Below are 14,121 nucleotides of genomic sequence, written 5' to 3' on the forward strand. Positions count from 1 at the left end.
AAGGAAAGTATTCTTCCTTGGCCAGGAAAATAATCTTTCTTTGAATTGATAAATGATTATTTTGTCTGCTCGGTGGACGGACAGATCAAGTAATGGTAATATTGATTCTGCTACAGTTAATTTGAAGATCTAATCTAAATATGTATTATTAATCATAACCAGTTATAATTAGTCATAAATATTTCCCTTTTGAGCTGATTTACTACATTGAATTTCCTTAAACTAAATAATAACACAACTGAAATATTGATGATTGGTTCTGCTACCTCAGTCAAAAGGATGGACCTGTCCTTTGAAATTGACAGGGTTCATGTTAAGCCTTCTTCATCTGTCCGTAATCTTGGTGTCTTATTTGATTTATCTCTATCTTTTGCCTCTCATATTTCTTCTGTTGTTAAAACCTCTTTTTTCCATCTTCGTAACATTGCACATCTTCGATCTTCTCTAACTCTAGCTGATGCTGAAATCTTAATTCATGCATTAATCACATCACGTCTGGATTGCAAGCTTACAGTATGTTCAAAACTCAGCAGCAAGAGTTCTCACCTCCACCAGGCGTTCTGCTCACATTACTCCTCTACTGCATGATCTTCACTGGCTACCTGTGGCATCACGTATCCACTTTAAGATATTACTTCTAACATTTAAGGCATTAAATGGTCTTGCGCCTCCATATCTGTCTGACCTACTGTACTCCTATTCTCCTGCCCGGTCTCTCAGATCATCTGAGCTTGGTCTTTTGTCCATTCCTCGTTTTCGGCTGTCCACTGTAGGTGGTAGGTCATTTAGTGTTAATGCTCCTAAATTATGGAATTCGCTACCCCTTACACTTTGTAATATATCATCTTTGTCTACCTTCAAGACTCCGCTAAAAAGGTATCTTTTTAATATTTATTTTGGATAATGTGTTTGTATCGTGTATGTGGGTGTGTAAATGTTTTGTATAGCACTATGTAAAGTGGCCTTCGGCTATGGAAAGGCACTATATAAATAAAACGTCTTCTTTTTCTATTTCTCAGATAGCCTGAATAGACGTGTGTGTGTGTGTGGTCAGATCCTGATAACAGCAGGTTATCAGATGTGTTTATCAACACTGGTCTCTAGTGACCTTTATGTTGTAAAAGCAGGTCTCTATGGCATCAGGTTACCCAGACACACACACAAACACAAATACACGCAGGTTTACCGGAAGAAATTCAGTGTCAATTGAAGCTGCCGATTTCTAATGTCAGTGACCAGTGACCAATGTGGATGTGTCCAGCATACAATAAACAAAGTTTCAGCATCATTACTCCAGTCTTCAGCGTCACATGATCCTTCAGTAAGGTGACCCAGTAGTGCACAACGCAACGAAGTTTCCACAACACAATGAAATCGCCACAACACAATGCATAGGACTAATTTTGTTGTGCTGTGCTAATTTTGCTGTGTTGCGGCTTGTTTTCGTTGAGTTGTGCTAATTTCATTGTGTTGTGGCTTGTTTCCTGTTGCGACTTAAATTAGTTTAATATTCATAGTCATAGTCACTCAACATAGTCATAAATGCTTAGTATAATGTTTAATTCATTGTTTTCAATAATAAGAACGGAAACCATTTACAGTGGGTACGGAAAGTATTCAGACCCCCTTAAATTTTTCACTCTTTGTTATATTGCAGCCATTTGCTAAAAATTAACAAATGATTTTAGCAAATGGCTGCAATATAACAAAGAGTGAAAAATTTAAGGGGGTCTGAATACTTTCCGTACCCACTGTATATAGTCATTTATTGGGCTGTTTCCATTTTAAGAAAACATTGCCCATAATGCTGTTCAGATAAAAAGTGCGCTGAGAAGAAGTAAACTGACTGAGTAACGTTGTGTGTGTGTGTGCGCTGCAAAAGTGAATTCATCCCTGTAAAAAACCTGAGACTCTAGTAAATCAGTTCTTTGTTTTAATTCAAGTTGTCAGTGGTCATTACTGCTTGTTAAGCGAAGAAGACACATCATTTCCTTTGTGTTGCAACTTGTTTTCGTTGTGTTTTGCGGCTTGTTTTCGTTGTGTTGCGGCTTGTTTCTGTTGTGTTGCGGCTTGTTTCTGTTGTGTTGCAGCTTGTTTCCGTTGTGTGGAGATTTCGTTGTGTTGCGACTTGTTTCCATTGTGTGGAAATTTCGTTCTGTTATGCTTGTTTCCACTGTGTTGTGGCTTGTTTCCGTCTTGTTGTGCTAATTTCGTTGTGTTATGGCTTGTTTTCCATTGTGTTGCAACTTTTTTCCATTGTGTGGAAATTTCGTTCTGTTATGCTTGTTTCCACTGTGTTGTGGCTTGTTTCCGTTGTGTGTGGAGATTTTGTTGTGTTGTGGCTTGTTTCCGTCTTGTTGTGCTAATTTCGATGTGTTATGGCTTGTTTTCCATTGTGTTGCAACTTGTTTCCATTGTGTGGAGATTTCGTTGTGTTGCGACTTGTTTCCGTTGTGTGGAGATTTCGTTGTGTTATGCTTGTTTCCACTGTGTTGTGGCTTGTTTCCGTTGTGTGTGAAGATTTCATTGTGTTGTGGAGATTTCATTGTGTTGTGCACTACTGGGCCAACATACTTCAGAGATCATATGCTTATTTGCTGCTTTTTCAGAATTCTGATGATTAGAAAGTTTAAAAAAAAGCAGCATTTATTTGAAATAGAAATATTTTGTTGCATTATAAAAGTCTTTACTGTTGCTTTTGATCGGTTTAATGTATCCTTTCTGAATAAAAAGTATTAATTGAAAAAAAAACATGCAGAATTTTGAACCCTTACTAACAAAATATAAAATTCTAAATAAAACTCCTTAAGTCTAAGGCAGAAACGTCTGCTAGAAACTACCAGTACAGTTCAGTGGTGTGTGAACAGGGCATTAGAGTTAGCTGTTTCAAATAAGGGTTTCAAATGTTAACCCTAACAATGAGAAATAATAATAGTGATGAGGCAAACCAAGCACGTTCAAACCTGTGTCTCTGTGACAGTCTGCTGTCCTACACACATTCTGACACACTGACAGCCAAGAAACCAGCTGTTCATGTACAACACACACACGCTGGCATCCATGTAAAACACAAACAAGCCAGACTGAACCATCCATCAAATCACACACACGCATGACTGAATGTGTGTGTGTGTGTGTGTGTGTAACCATATGGAAATCTGTTCGGTCTGGTTGGCCAGATTACACACATGGACTGAGACGCACACGGCATAAAAATACACTCAATGCCACAATCAGCTACGATATCTATATATAGATATTATTTTTTTAAATGTTTCATTCTAACATATATACTTACATTTAAAAGTTTTTTTAATGATTAATTAAAAGAATCCGCTCATAATCATCAGTCATTGTAAACTGGACTACACTGCTCGTGCTGTATGTTTTCTATTGTGTGCAACTCAATAGTTTTTTTTTTCCTTGCAATTTCATGAAACACATTATTTTTGTCTTATTAAATCCAATTCAGCGCTCCACCACACTTACATAGACACTCAAAACACAAACAAATGCATACACACATACACAAAAATGCAGTAAAACACACTCACAGTGATCTACAAGTCCTAACTAGAGACAGAGACAGTATGTAGTAATTACAACTATTTAGTTGTCTATAGCATGTCTTCATTCAAACAGCTAGGTAACAGTGTGTGTTTTGTTTCTTGAGGGCCGATGCCACCCATATAAAACTATGAAAATGCCACACTCACTAGTTGCTAAGATACAATTGCGTGCTTTGTGCCACTCTAGGCACATAAAGTTGAAACAAACAAATAAATACACACAAATACACAACTGTATGAGCACTTTCTAACACATGAAACCCCACAAAACTAGTCCTAACTAAAACCGTGTACACACACACACACTGCAGCACTGCACAGTGTTGCTAGCATTTCCATGGAGATGCAGATGGTGCGCTCAGAGTCTCGGCGGAGTTTCATTGTTTATTTCCAGACCCGCCACTTTTAGTTTTCGTTTAACGTCTGTCTTAAATGGCCTTCCGTCTCTTGATGGGCTAAAACAGAAATGCGAGTAGGCATATGCTTTTTTTTTTTTTTTTTAGCAATTCATTATTTTTGTCCCCTTGAGGTTCATTTATGTTAGTCAGGTTTCTGTCCCAAAGAAAAATTTAAAATGTTTTTTTTCCCCCTCCCTCTCTCTGGCTTTTAAAAGTAAGCGGTGTGTTTTTTTGTTAATGTGATTTAAGGAAACACTATTTAAACGTGAAATGAGCAACAGCATTCTCGCATATCACCACATGTGACATCCAATCATAATCATAAATCATAAATTCACATGTCATTCAGTAAATGTTCTTTAGTGGAAAGCAATTTTTGGGCTTAAATTAAAACAGTATGTTTTCATAGTACAACAAACTCTTATTTAAAAAAACTACACAATTGGAAACCTAATGAACTGACCAACTGAATGTTTTTTTACAGCTGAAATTAATGTTTATACTAAGTGGTGTTTGTAAAGGAAAGCATCACTAGTATTAATGCTGATAATATTTTATTTTAGTTTTATTGCCATTAAAAATATATTCATAGTAAATCACTCTTAAGTTACACTACTTTATCATTGGTGAGCATAAGAAACTTCATAAAATAATGATTGTATAAAAAAAAAATAAAAACTTGCATAAGAGACTTAAAAAAAATAAAAAAATAAAAAAACTTACCAACCCCAAACTTTTTAATTCTAGTGCGCATGATAAAGTTGAAAATGTAGTTCATTATGAAAAATGCTTATGTTTTCAGCAGTGATATCTGGCTCTGTGCTTTGGCCCTGGATTGGTTCAGCTGATGGTGTTTAACAGATATCAGAGACACTCTTGGGCTATCTGATAAAACATCTGATTATCAAAGAGGAAAAACCATTCTGCGCCAGGACAGTTCCCAAGAAACAGCTGTAGTAGCACGAGTGTGGATCAGTCTGTCAAAATGGGCTTTTCTTTTAGCACAAACGTCAATAAACAGTTAGATACAATTTCATACAATAAACATGTTTAGATGCATTTGGTAATGTTCACACATGGAGAGACTGGGCTAGTTGTCAAATGTTTCATATTTTTTATAATGTATTAATTATTACAATATTTTGACTAATATATTGGTCTAGACAATGGTTTGTTGCTGTTGTTTTGTTTTTTTTACTTAAATGTTTGTACTTTAAACTCAACAACAACAAGCCTCTGAAAAACTGTTAATGGCAGATGCCATCGTGAAAACGTCCTCCTGTTCAGTTAACTAGTAGAAAGTAAATGTAGCCAAGATTAATAAATGTTGTAAAATTCTATTAACTAATATTAATGGATTCAACATTGCTATAAAGTATTTTAGAGAAAATTGAGAACATGAAACATTAACAACACATGAGTTAGGGTTGCAAAATGTATCTTTTTTAAACATGAATCTGACTATTTTGTGGGACATACAGTAGATTTGATAGGATTGTGAAATGTTATTTACATTGATATTATTTAATTATATTTAAATATTTTATATTATATCAATTATATATTATTATTTTCCTTTGAGAGATTATATATTTATTACGTTGGAATAACATAGACTGATAAATCATGCACAATAAGACCAGACCAGAGTTGTTTGTTAAGAATGTTAACAGGGTCAGTTTTGATTTCATATTCAATTTTAAACTGAAATCTTTCTTATTTTCATCTCCTTTCATTTGTAAAGGTCATATCTTGTTTATGAGTATCTGTCCTGCAAAGATGATCTTTAGAAAAGACTGAGTTGCATTCATGCTCACACATGCGTAACTGCTAAATAAACGTGCATTTAATCTCACTTCTCACTGGTTTGTAAACCTGCTTCATTTTCCAATCCGGTCCACTAAGGGTTTTGGAGTCAAAGCGCATACACATAGACTCACGCCAAATGCATACTTTTTGCGCTATTGATAGAAGGTTGAAGCATAGTGCATCTTCTTGCACGTGCCTGTGTGTGTGTGTGTGTGTGTGTGTGTGTGTGTGTGTGTGTTGGCTGCTGAAAGTGCTTACACAGTAGTCAGAGCTACAGAATAACTGCCATACATCATCTCACAGATGAGCTGCCAGACACACACACACACACACACACACACACACACACACACTCGGGCACGACTCCAGCTGCTGATACGGATCTTCCCTCTCTCGCTAGGTTTCATCTCTCCAGTCTCCACTAAGTGATCACATCACTTGCCTCTTCACAGCATTTAACTGCCCCTTGAGCCTCCTGATGCCCCAGCTGCCCCTCTCAGACCCCCACAGTGAGAGTGAATCACCTCAAACTGGACCCAATGAGTATGAGAGGTGCAGGATAAGAGGAAAGTAGGTGGGAGAGTCTACTTCTTTTTTACTTTACAAGGCTTATTTTACAGGGAAACAAATATTTCTTGATTTTTTTTTTATGTACTGTACGCTTCTATCCATAAGTTTGGGGTCAGTAAAGACATTTATAATGTCAAAAAAAAAAAAACTAAGCAGCACAGCTGTTTTCAACACTGATAATTATAAATGTTTCACGAGCACCAAATAAGCATTTTAGAAATGATTTCTGAAGATCATGTGACACTGAAGACTGAAGTAACGGCTGTGTAATAGTTAACAATTTAAGTCTTACATGAAAATATTTACTGTCATTTTTGATAAATTTAATGTGTCGTAGCTAAATAAAAGTATCACTTTCTTACAAAAAAATTTAATATTACTGACCATCCAACTTTTAGCGCAAACCCTCACCACACTACTAAAAGACATTTTTGGATTTTACCACAATATACCACATACATATTATCAAATAATTTTTACCTTCATAAAATCCCCATAGAGAGATTTTGGCAAAATTAGCTAACTTCTAGGGACTCAAAGTATTGCTGCATAGTGCTGGAAAGCCTCCCGGTGCTGCGCGACTCATATCTGGAGTCTGTGGTGAAAATATCTCCTCACATCACTAATGTGTTTGGTCTTTAGAGCTTTAATTTAAAGACACACTGGCCTGAAGGGAAGGAGAACAAGTATGTGTTCTCATTCGTATCATTAATGTAGGACTTTGTTTAAACTTTAAAGAAAGAAAAGTTTCTGTTATTTCTGAATTAACGCTACATCTGCACATAGATATGAACAACTATATACTGCATTATGGGTTTATTTAATCAGAAGTAATCGAACCAACCTACCGCCACAGCAAAAGCAGATGCTAAAGTAAAAAAGCGGCATCTAGCTGTGCAAATCTATGCGTGTGAAGATGGATAGCCAAAGCAGCATGTCAGACTTCATAAACCCTTATGATCATTTACTTTTAACTTTCCTGCTCATCTTCAATAAAGCAGCTCTGGATATCAGCCGCTGATGGGAAAAAGAGTGCTTTTCATTTCCTTTACATGCACAAAACAAGTAAACAAACTAATCACGAGGCTAGATGATGAAATATACTATGCGTGTGCAAACTCACAAATGCAGCGGAGCACGTCGAAACCAAACAGCTTAATTTAAGAGTTTGTGCCCGGCAGGATCTTTCATGAGCACATTGTGCCGTAACACACGCATTCGCACACAGGACCCGTCAGGGGTCACATGTGATGATCTGTTTCCATACCGGCAGAAAATTAGTCATTAATCTACTGAACTGAACTCACATCAGAGCTCGTATTGATTTGCTCTCCCTCCAGCACCATCTGAGGAATTATTAAAATGCTTCTTCACTGTCTGGCCGAAGAAACAATGACGAAATTGCATGTGCTGTTTTTAAAATTTCGAAACCTGAGGACGAAACACTGGGAAAATACAGACGGAGGAAAACATCCTTTAAAAAAAGAGATTGAAAGGAAGAAAGAGTGTAAGAGTCTAAATCCAGCTTGGAAATGGGATACGATTCATTTCATGTTTAACATGATTCATTTATTTTAAACAGAGCAAGTGCACAGCATCCTTAGTTGTAAAGCACCATCAAATCAGTCAAAATAATCAATGAACAAACATGCAGTGAGCAGTGAATGTGAAGAAGTTTGTGAATGACAAACATTCCAACTGTACCAAAATCCACTGAATCACTGCGGTTTTCTCTTCGAAGAAATTGCCCTTGGCGAGCAGCGTGCATTCTTCGCATCTCTTGCAATGCTTTGACAGCAGACAGATGCATGTGGCATTCTGTACAGCTTGTGTTTTGATACTAAAACTAAAGGGATAAAACCATGAGTAAAACAGTGAATCAAACAACAATTTCCAACAAATCAAAGGAACAGTTCACCCAGTTGTTTGTTCATCTGAACAGATTTGGAGAAATGTAGCATTACATCACTTGATCACCAATGAATCCTCTGCAGTGAATAGGTGCCGTCAGTCCAAACAGCTGATAAAAACATCACAATAATCCACAAGTAATCCACACCACTCCAGTCCATCAGTTAATGTCTTGTGAAGTAAAAAGCTGCATGTTTTTAATAAACAAATCCATCAAGGTGTTTTAACTTTAAACTGTCACTTCTGGCCAAAATATCAGTCCATAATCCCTAATAATGCTTTCTCCAGTAAAAAAAAAATAAAATAAAAAATGGTGCTTGATCTGTGCATATTTCTTTCCTGATTCAGACAAGATTACCTTTTCACTGGAGAAAGCAACAGATATGTATTTTAGCCGAAACATCGTTAGAAGTTAAAAACGTCTTGATTATGGATCTATTAGAAACTATGTGCTTGTGGATTACTTATATTACTTGTGATGTTTTATCATCTGTTTGGACTCTCATTCTGACGGCACCCATTCACTGCAGAGGATCCATTGGAGAGCAAGTGATACAAAGATTAATTTCTAAAAATCTTCCAATGAACGAACAAACTCATCTTGGATGACCTGAGGGTGAGCACATTTTCTGCAAAGTTTCGTTTTTGGGTGAGCTATCCCTTTAAATCACTTCTGATACGATCTGAATTTGGAGGTTGTACATTAATATTTGTGCTGGAACAAGCCGAACCCAGTTTTGGCACTTCTGGAATTGGATCCAACAGCTATTTTTGTGAATGTAACACCTCATATGGCTTTAAAGGAAATACACGATAAGATCTGCACAGTCGTGTTTCTTCAACTATGGGTTCTTTTGTCATTTTTTTGCCTGGTCAACTCATTTGTCTTGCTGAGGGTAATTTCATAGCTTGCATTTATGTATCCTGAATAAACCCAATTAAATACTACTTTCACACTTTTCTGAGACACAATAAAATATTCTGTTCACAAATGATATTTAGCTTCATTTGTCTTCATTCACACATCACGTCTCAAATTTTATCTCAAGCTCTTCAACTGACACTGTTGTCTTTTTGGTAAACAAGTATACAAACTATATTAGTATTAGTATTAGCAATATTAAAATATTGTTAGAGGTGTCAGCCAATCATAATTTTGATAAATTATATAAAAATCATTTCATAAATTAAAAATTGAAATGATTTATGATAACTATTTGTTTAAATTATATCAGTTTTATTTGTTTAAATAATTTATAAATGTCTAGATCAGTTTGTATAGATTTGTTTTAAATGTAAAAAAGTATATATATATATATATATTACACACACACACACACACACACACACACATATATACACACACATATAAAATACATTTAGAAAATAATCAAAAATAAATATAGACAACTTGTCTTTACGTGACATTCATATAATGAAAAAGAGAAAAAAAAATCCTCCTAATTGTTATAAAACAAATCCTATGAATAGGTGCTCAAAGTGGAAGAAACTACAGATCAAACGTTTAGGGTTAGTAAACGTTTTTTTATTTTTTTTTTAAGAAATTAATACTTTTAATATATAAAATTGATAAAAAGTGACAATAACGGCATGTAATGTTACAAAAAGACTTCTATTTTAAATAATGCTGTCCTTCTTGATTTTCTATTCATCAAAGAATCCTGAAACAAAGAAGTATCACATTTTCCACAAAAACATTACGTGCCAACTACTTTCAACATTGATAATAATAAGCCATGTTTCCTGAGCAGCAAATCATCTCTCCTCTTGAGCACACACAAGCACACACTCTCTCTCGGTCTCTCTCTCTCTCTCAGGTATCTGACCCTAATCTTCCCTCTCCAACAGCTTCAATCCCATCTCTTATTGTGTTTGGCCTGCCCAGCAGAGCAGACCGGATTCTCTCGGTCTCCTTTATCACTCTCCAGTCCCTGCCAGGACAAGAAGAAAGAAAGACTGCACTGGAAACAGCTGAGCTGGAGACTTCTTCTCTTCACTTCTAAGCCGTTTGGGGGTTTGGAGATAGTGAGGGCCAGGACACCGTCACTCTCTCTCTCAGTGGACAGTACTGTTAGGGTTATGAGAGGGGAAGTGAGTAAAGACACTTCCTGTTGTGAGTCTCAGTCGGACGCTGTCAGTCAGGCCACAGAATGATTACCTTCAGCTCGTCTGGATTCAAACATGTGTCTCAGGCTGGGATATATCCTGCAGCGTTGATGTGTCCTGTCACTCAACACTTCCTCCTCTCATTACTTACTCTAGCTTCCCTGTTCATCTCATTTCCATTCAGGATGCATCTGTATACTCTCACCCCGGTGTCCTCAAACTCTTTCTTTCTTCCGAAAATGGCACTAAATTATGCAGTGATGACAGGAGGGATGGAGGTAGATGGATTGTCAGTCTCATGCCCCGTTCACACAGAGTGATTTTGCCGTTGGAGGACGGCGGGTCGCTACTGGGCGTTCCTGAGGCTCGACGTCCCGATGTTGCAGCGAATAGCTTTTTAAAATCTGATCACAAATGAGGTGTACTGCTGGTAAAAATCATGTGTAATTTAATTCAACAACAAATTAGTTTTCTTGTGTCTTAAAATTAGCATCCTGAAGCGGAAATTAGTTTAGGCTTTAAACAAGGAAAAAAACCTATTTGCTAATGGGGTGAGACAAAATAAACATGTTTCCTTTTTGAATTAAGCTTATTTTGTCTTTGCTGAGCATTTTAAGCATAAATCCCATTAACTTGAGTTAGAGTTCTCTCTTAGAACGATTTATTATCATATGCCATGTTGCTTGTTTTACAATACAAAGAAAATTGTTTTTGCAGTGCACTCAGGTTGCCAGAAACTTTGAAAATGAATGACCACCTGTCTTAGTGCAACTGCAGATCACCGTCAGCGTGAACAATCCTTCAGATGAAGGTCCATTCCTCTATTACATATTGGATTGATTATAGCACTTCCCCTGACCAGTGTTTTTTTTATATATAAAAAATAAATAAAATTATACAAATTTAATAAAATAAAACAGTTAATTCAAAAGTTAAATATAAATAAAACAAGACAAAATTCATAAATATTAAATAAAATACAATTTGGATTGATTATATCACTTCAACTGACAGGCACTATATAAAATAAATTATAATATAAATATAAATAAAGCAACACAAAAAAATAAGTAAAATATAAAAATACCATCAAATCAAAATAAAATCAAAATAAATTAATTTATATTTATTTTGTTTAAACAAACAAAAAATTAAAATAATACAAAAAAATCGTCTTCATCCAGCAGCAGTCTCAATGTGTATATTCACATAACATGATTGCCAGTGGGATTCTTGCCCTTTATATACTGAGAAATGAACAATGGACTACTCAGAAAAGAAAATCTCAATCTGCTCAATAACAAAGAGAAAAGCTGAGCTCATATGAACTGAAATCTCACCAACAGGTCAACTCAAATCTGACTTCTGCTAAAATTATTATGGACTTATGGACTTCAGCACCATGGACAGAGACACACACAAAACTCCAGCACCATGGACAGAGACACACACAAAACTTCAGCACCATGGACAGAGAGACCAAATTAAAGATACCCCTGCTCACTACAGACTGATGTAAGGGAGAAATAATACAGTTTTACAACTTCAATGCAGGGAAAAAACACGCGATTCAACAAAAAAAGGCCAATCAGAAAAAAATCCGATATGCTCTACACCAGTGCTGCCCAAACTCGGTCCTGGAGGGCCAGTGTCCTGCAGAGTTTAGCTCCAACTTGCCTCAACACACCTGCCTTTAAGTTTCTAGTATGCCTAGTAAGAGCTTGTTTAGCTGGTTCAGGTGTGTTTAATTGGGGTTGGAGCTAAACTCTTCAGGACACCGGCCCTCCAGGACCGAGTTTGGACAGCCCTGCTCTACACAGAGAATAAGTATAAGACTGATTCACAACGAGACCTGAATGTGGGCGGAGCATTCCAGTGTGATGTCATAATTAGAACCCAAGTAACCATTAAAACAGCATCACACCTAGCTAGTGCACTAACAAGTGTTCTACAGCAATCAAGTGCACTACGGCTCTAGAGCAGAGCATTAGCAAAAAAAGTAAAGTGTGTGTAACTCGAGGACAGAATTCCTACCTTGACGTGATTGAATTCGTTCTTGCTGGCATCACTGCCGACTGGTTTATTTTCAGCGCGTGGCTTTAGAACCTGCCGCAGCGGGCTGGAGACGGGCAGACCTGTTACACTGATACCATCTGAAAGCACAAAACAACATACATTAGACATACGGCACACATTAACACAGCGGCCAGAGGCCTGAGAAACAGCGCGAGAGAAAAGAGAGATCACTATCTTCTGTGACTTATGTGAGGAGAGGACACTATTTATACAGCAATAATTCCTCACATTCAGAGGACGTGAACATCACTCAAACGCTTCGCTCTCCATCTCTCTCTCTCCATCCGCCTTTCTATCTCTCAGCGCATCTGTTTGTCCGGCATTTAGCACTCGAAATAAAAATTAAAATCCATAACTTGACAGTTTGAAATATGATGAGGTGGAAAAACTTGGTAATAAATAAGGCGATGGAGTGCGTGTGCCGCAGTGACTCTCTGGAACACACTCAGGTGGATATATTTTATCTCTCCAGCGCATACGGATAACAGCATAAGCTTATAAACGCACACACAAATTCATTCAAGCGAGAAACATTCTGGGTTATTTTTAGAAACGGGACATAGATATGATGAATGAGACTTTCATCAACACAGATTTAAATGGCCTGCAAGACTGCAAGAACATAAAAACACAAAACTAAAAACACAAATCCTCAAATGTACGACATCCGTTGCAGTAGGGCTGGGCGGTATATGAAATATTCAAGATATATCTGCAATGATTTTGGTTATATGAAATTAACCAACATTGTTATGATACCCCATTACCCCATTTTACTAGGACATTACGTTTCTTATAGAGCGTGTCAGTATAGTGTTGTGATTATTAAAACAGAGATGTTTTAAAGGTCTAATTTAAACTTTTATACAATAAATGGTGTTGAGTTGGAAAGTGAGATTCATTTCAAAATGATTAAATTCATAGCATTTATTAAAATATTTGCATCACCCGAAAATGCTTACAAATGTTCTCACATGTAGTGTTGTTTTTGGCGGCCTGTTTTAATTTTAGTTTTAGTCTAGTCTTTGTGTGAAGCTGTCATTTTAGTTTTTATTAGTTTTAGTCACGTTCATACTCTTTTTAGTCTAGTCAAGTTTTATTCAACAAAGTCTGAGCATTTTAGTCTTATTTTAGTCAGAATTATCCATGACTATTTTCGTCTAGTTTTAGTCGACGAAAACTGATGACATTTTAGTCTAGTTTTAGTCGACGAAAACTGATGACATTTAGTCTAGTTTTAGTCAATGAAAATTGTGTTTTAGTCTCTTTTTAGAAATGCAATTCTATTTAACCCAGTCAATATAGTATAAGTACCTAGTAAAGGTTCGTTGACGAAAGCAACACTACTCACATGCTTGTTATATTAAAGCCAAAATGAAATCAAAATGTACCCAATATACTTATTTAATGCATGTTCCTCATTCACATTTTAAAGGCCACTTTTCACAGAAAAGTGCCGAAACAAAATCCAATTTATTCTCATTAATTATCGTGTATAATTTGGAAATATGTTAGATTATTGTCAAAATGTTGAAATAAAATAAATAAATAAATGAATGAATGAATGAATTGTATACGGCACGTTTAAAGATTAATAATAATAATAATAATAATAATAAATATAGCTGCAAGCAGCAATCACGGGGCCAAGCACTCCAGAG

At 36.2% G+C, this 14,121-nt stretch overlaps 1 protein-coding gene across 2 annotated transcripts in view; it reads right to left on the reverse strand.

Moving 5' to 3' along the window:
* LOC107681624 (trafficking protein particle complex subunit 9-like) overlaps positions 1 to 14,121 on the reverse strand; it is a 248,577-nt gene that overhangs the window by 114,020 nt on the left and 120,436 nt on the right. For both annotated transcript variants that reach the window (XM_016477940.1, XM_016477939.1), the window contains one exon: positions 12,419 to 12,537. In XM_016477940.1, the coding sequence (XP_016333426.1) occupies positions 12,419 to 12,537 (119 nt within the window). The remainder of the gene's footprint in view (positions 1 to 12,418; positions 12,538 to 14,121) is intronic.

Source organism: Sinocyclocheilus anshuiensis, unplaced genomic scaffold, assembly GCF_001515605.1.
Source record: "Sinocyclocheilus anshuiensis isolate Anshui unplaced genomic scaffold, SAMN03320099.WGS_v1.1 scaffold1524, whole genome shotgun sequence".
In the NCBI taxonomy this organism is placed as follows: Eukaryota; Metazoa; Chordata; class Actinopteri; order Cypriniformes; family Cyprinidae; genus Sinocyclocheilus; species Sinocyclocheilus anshuiensis.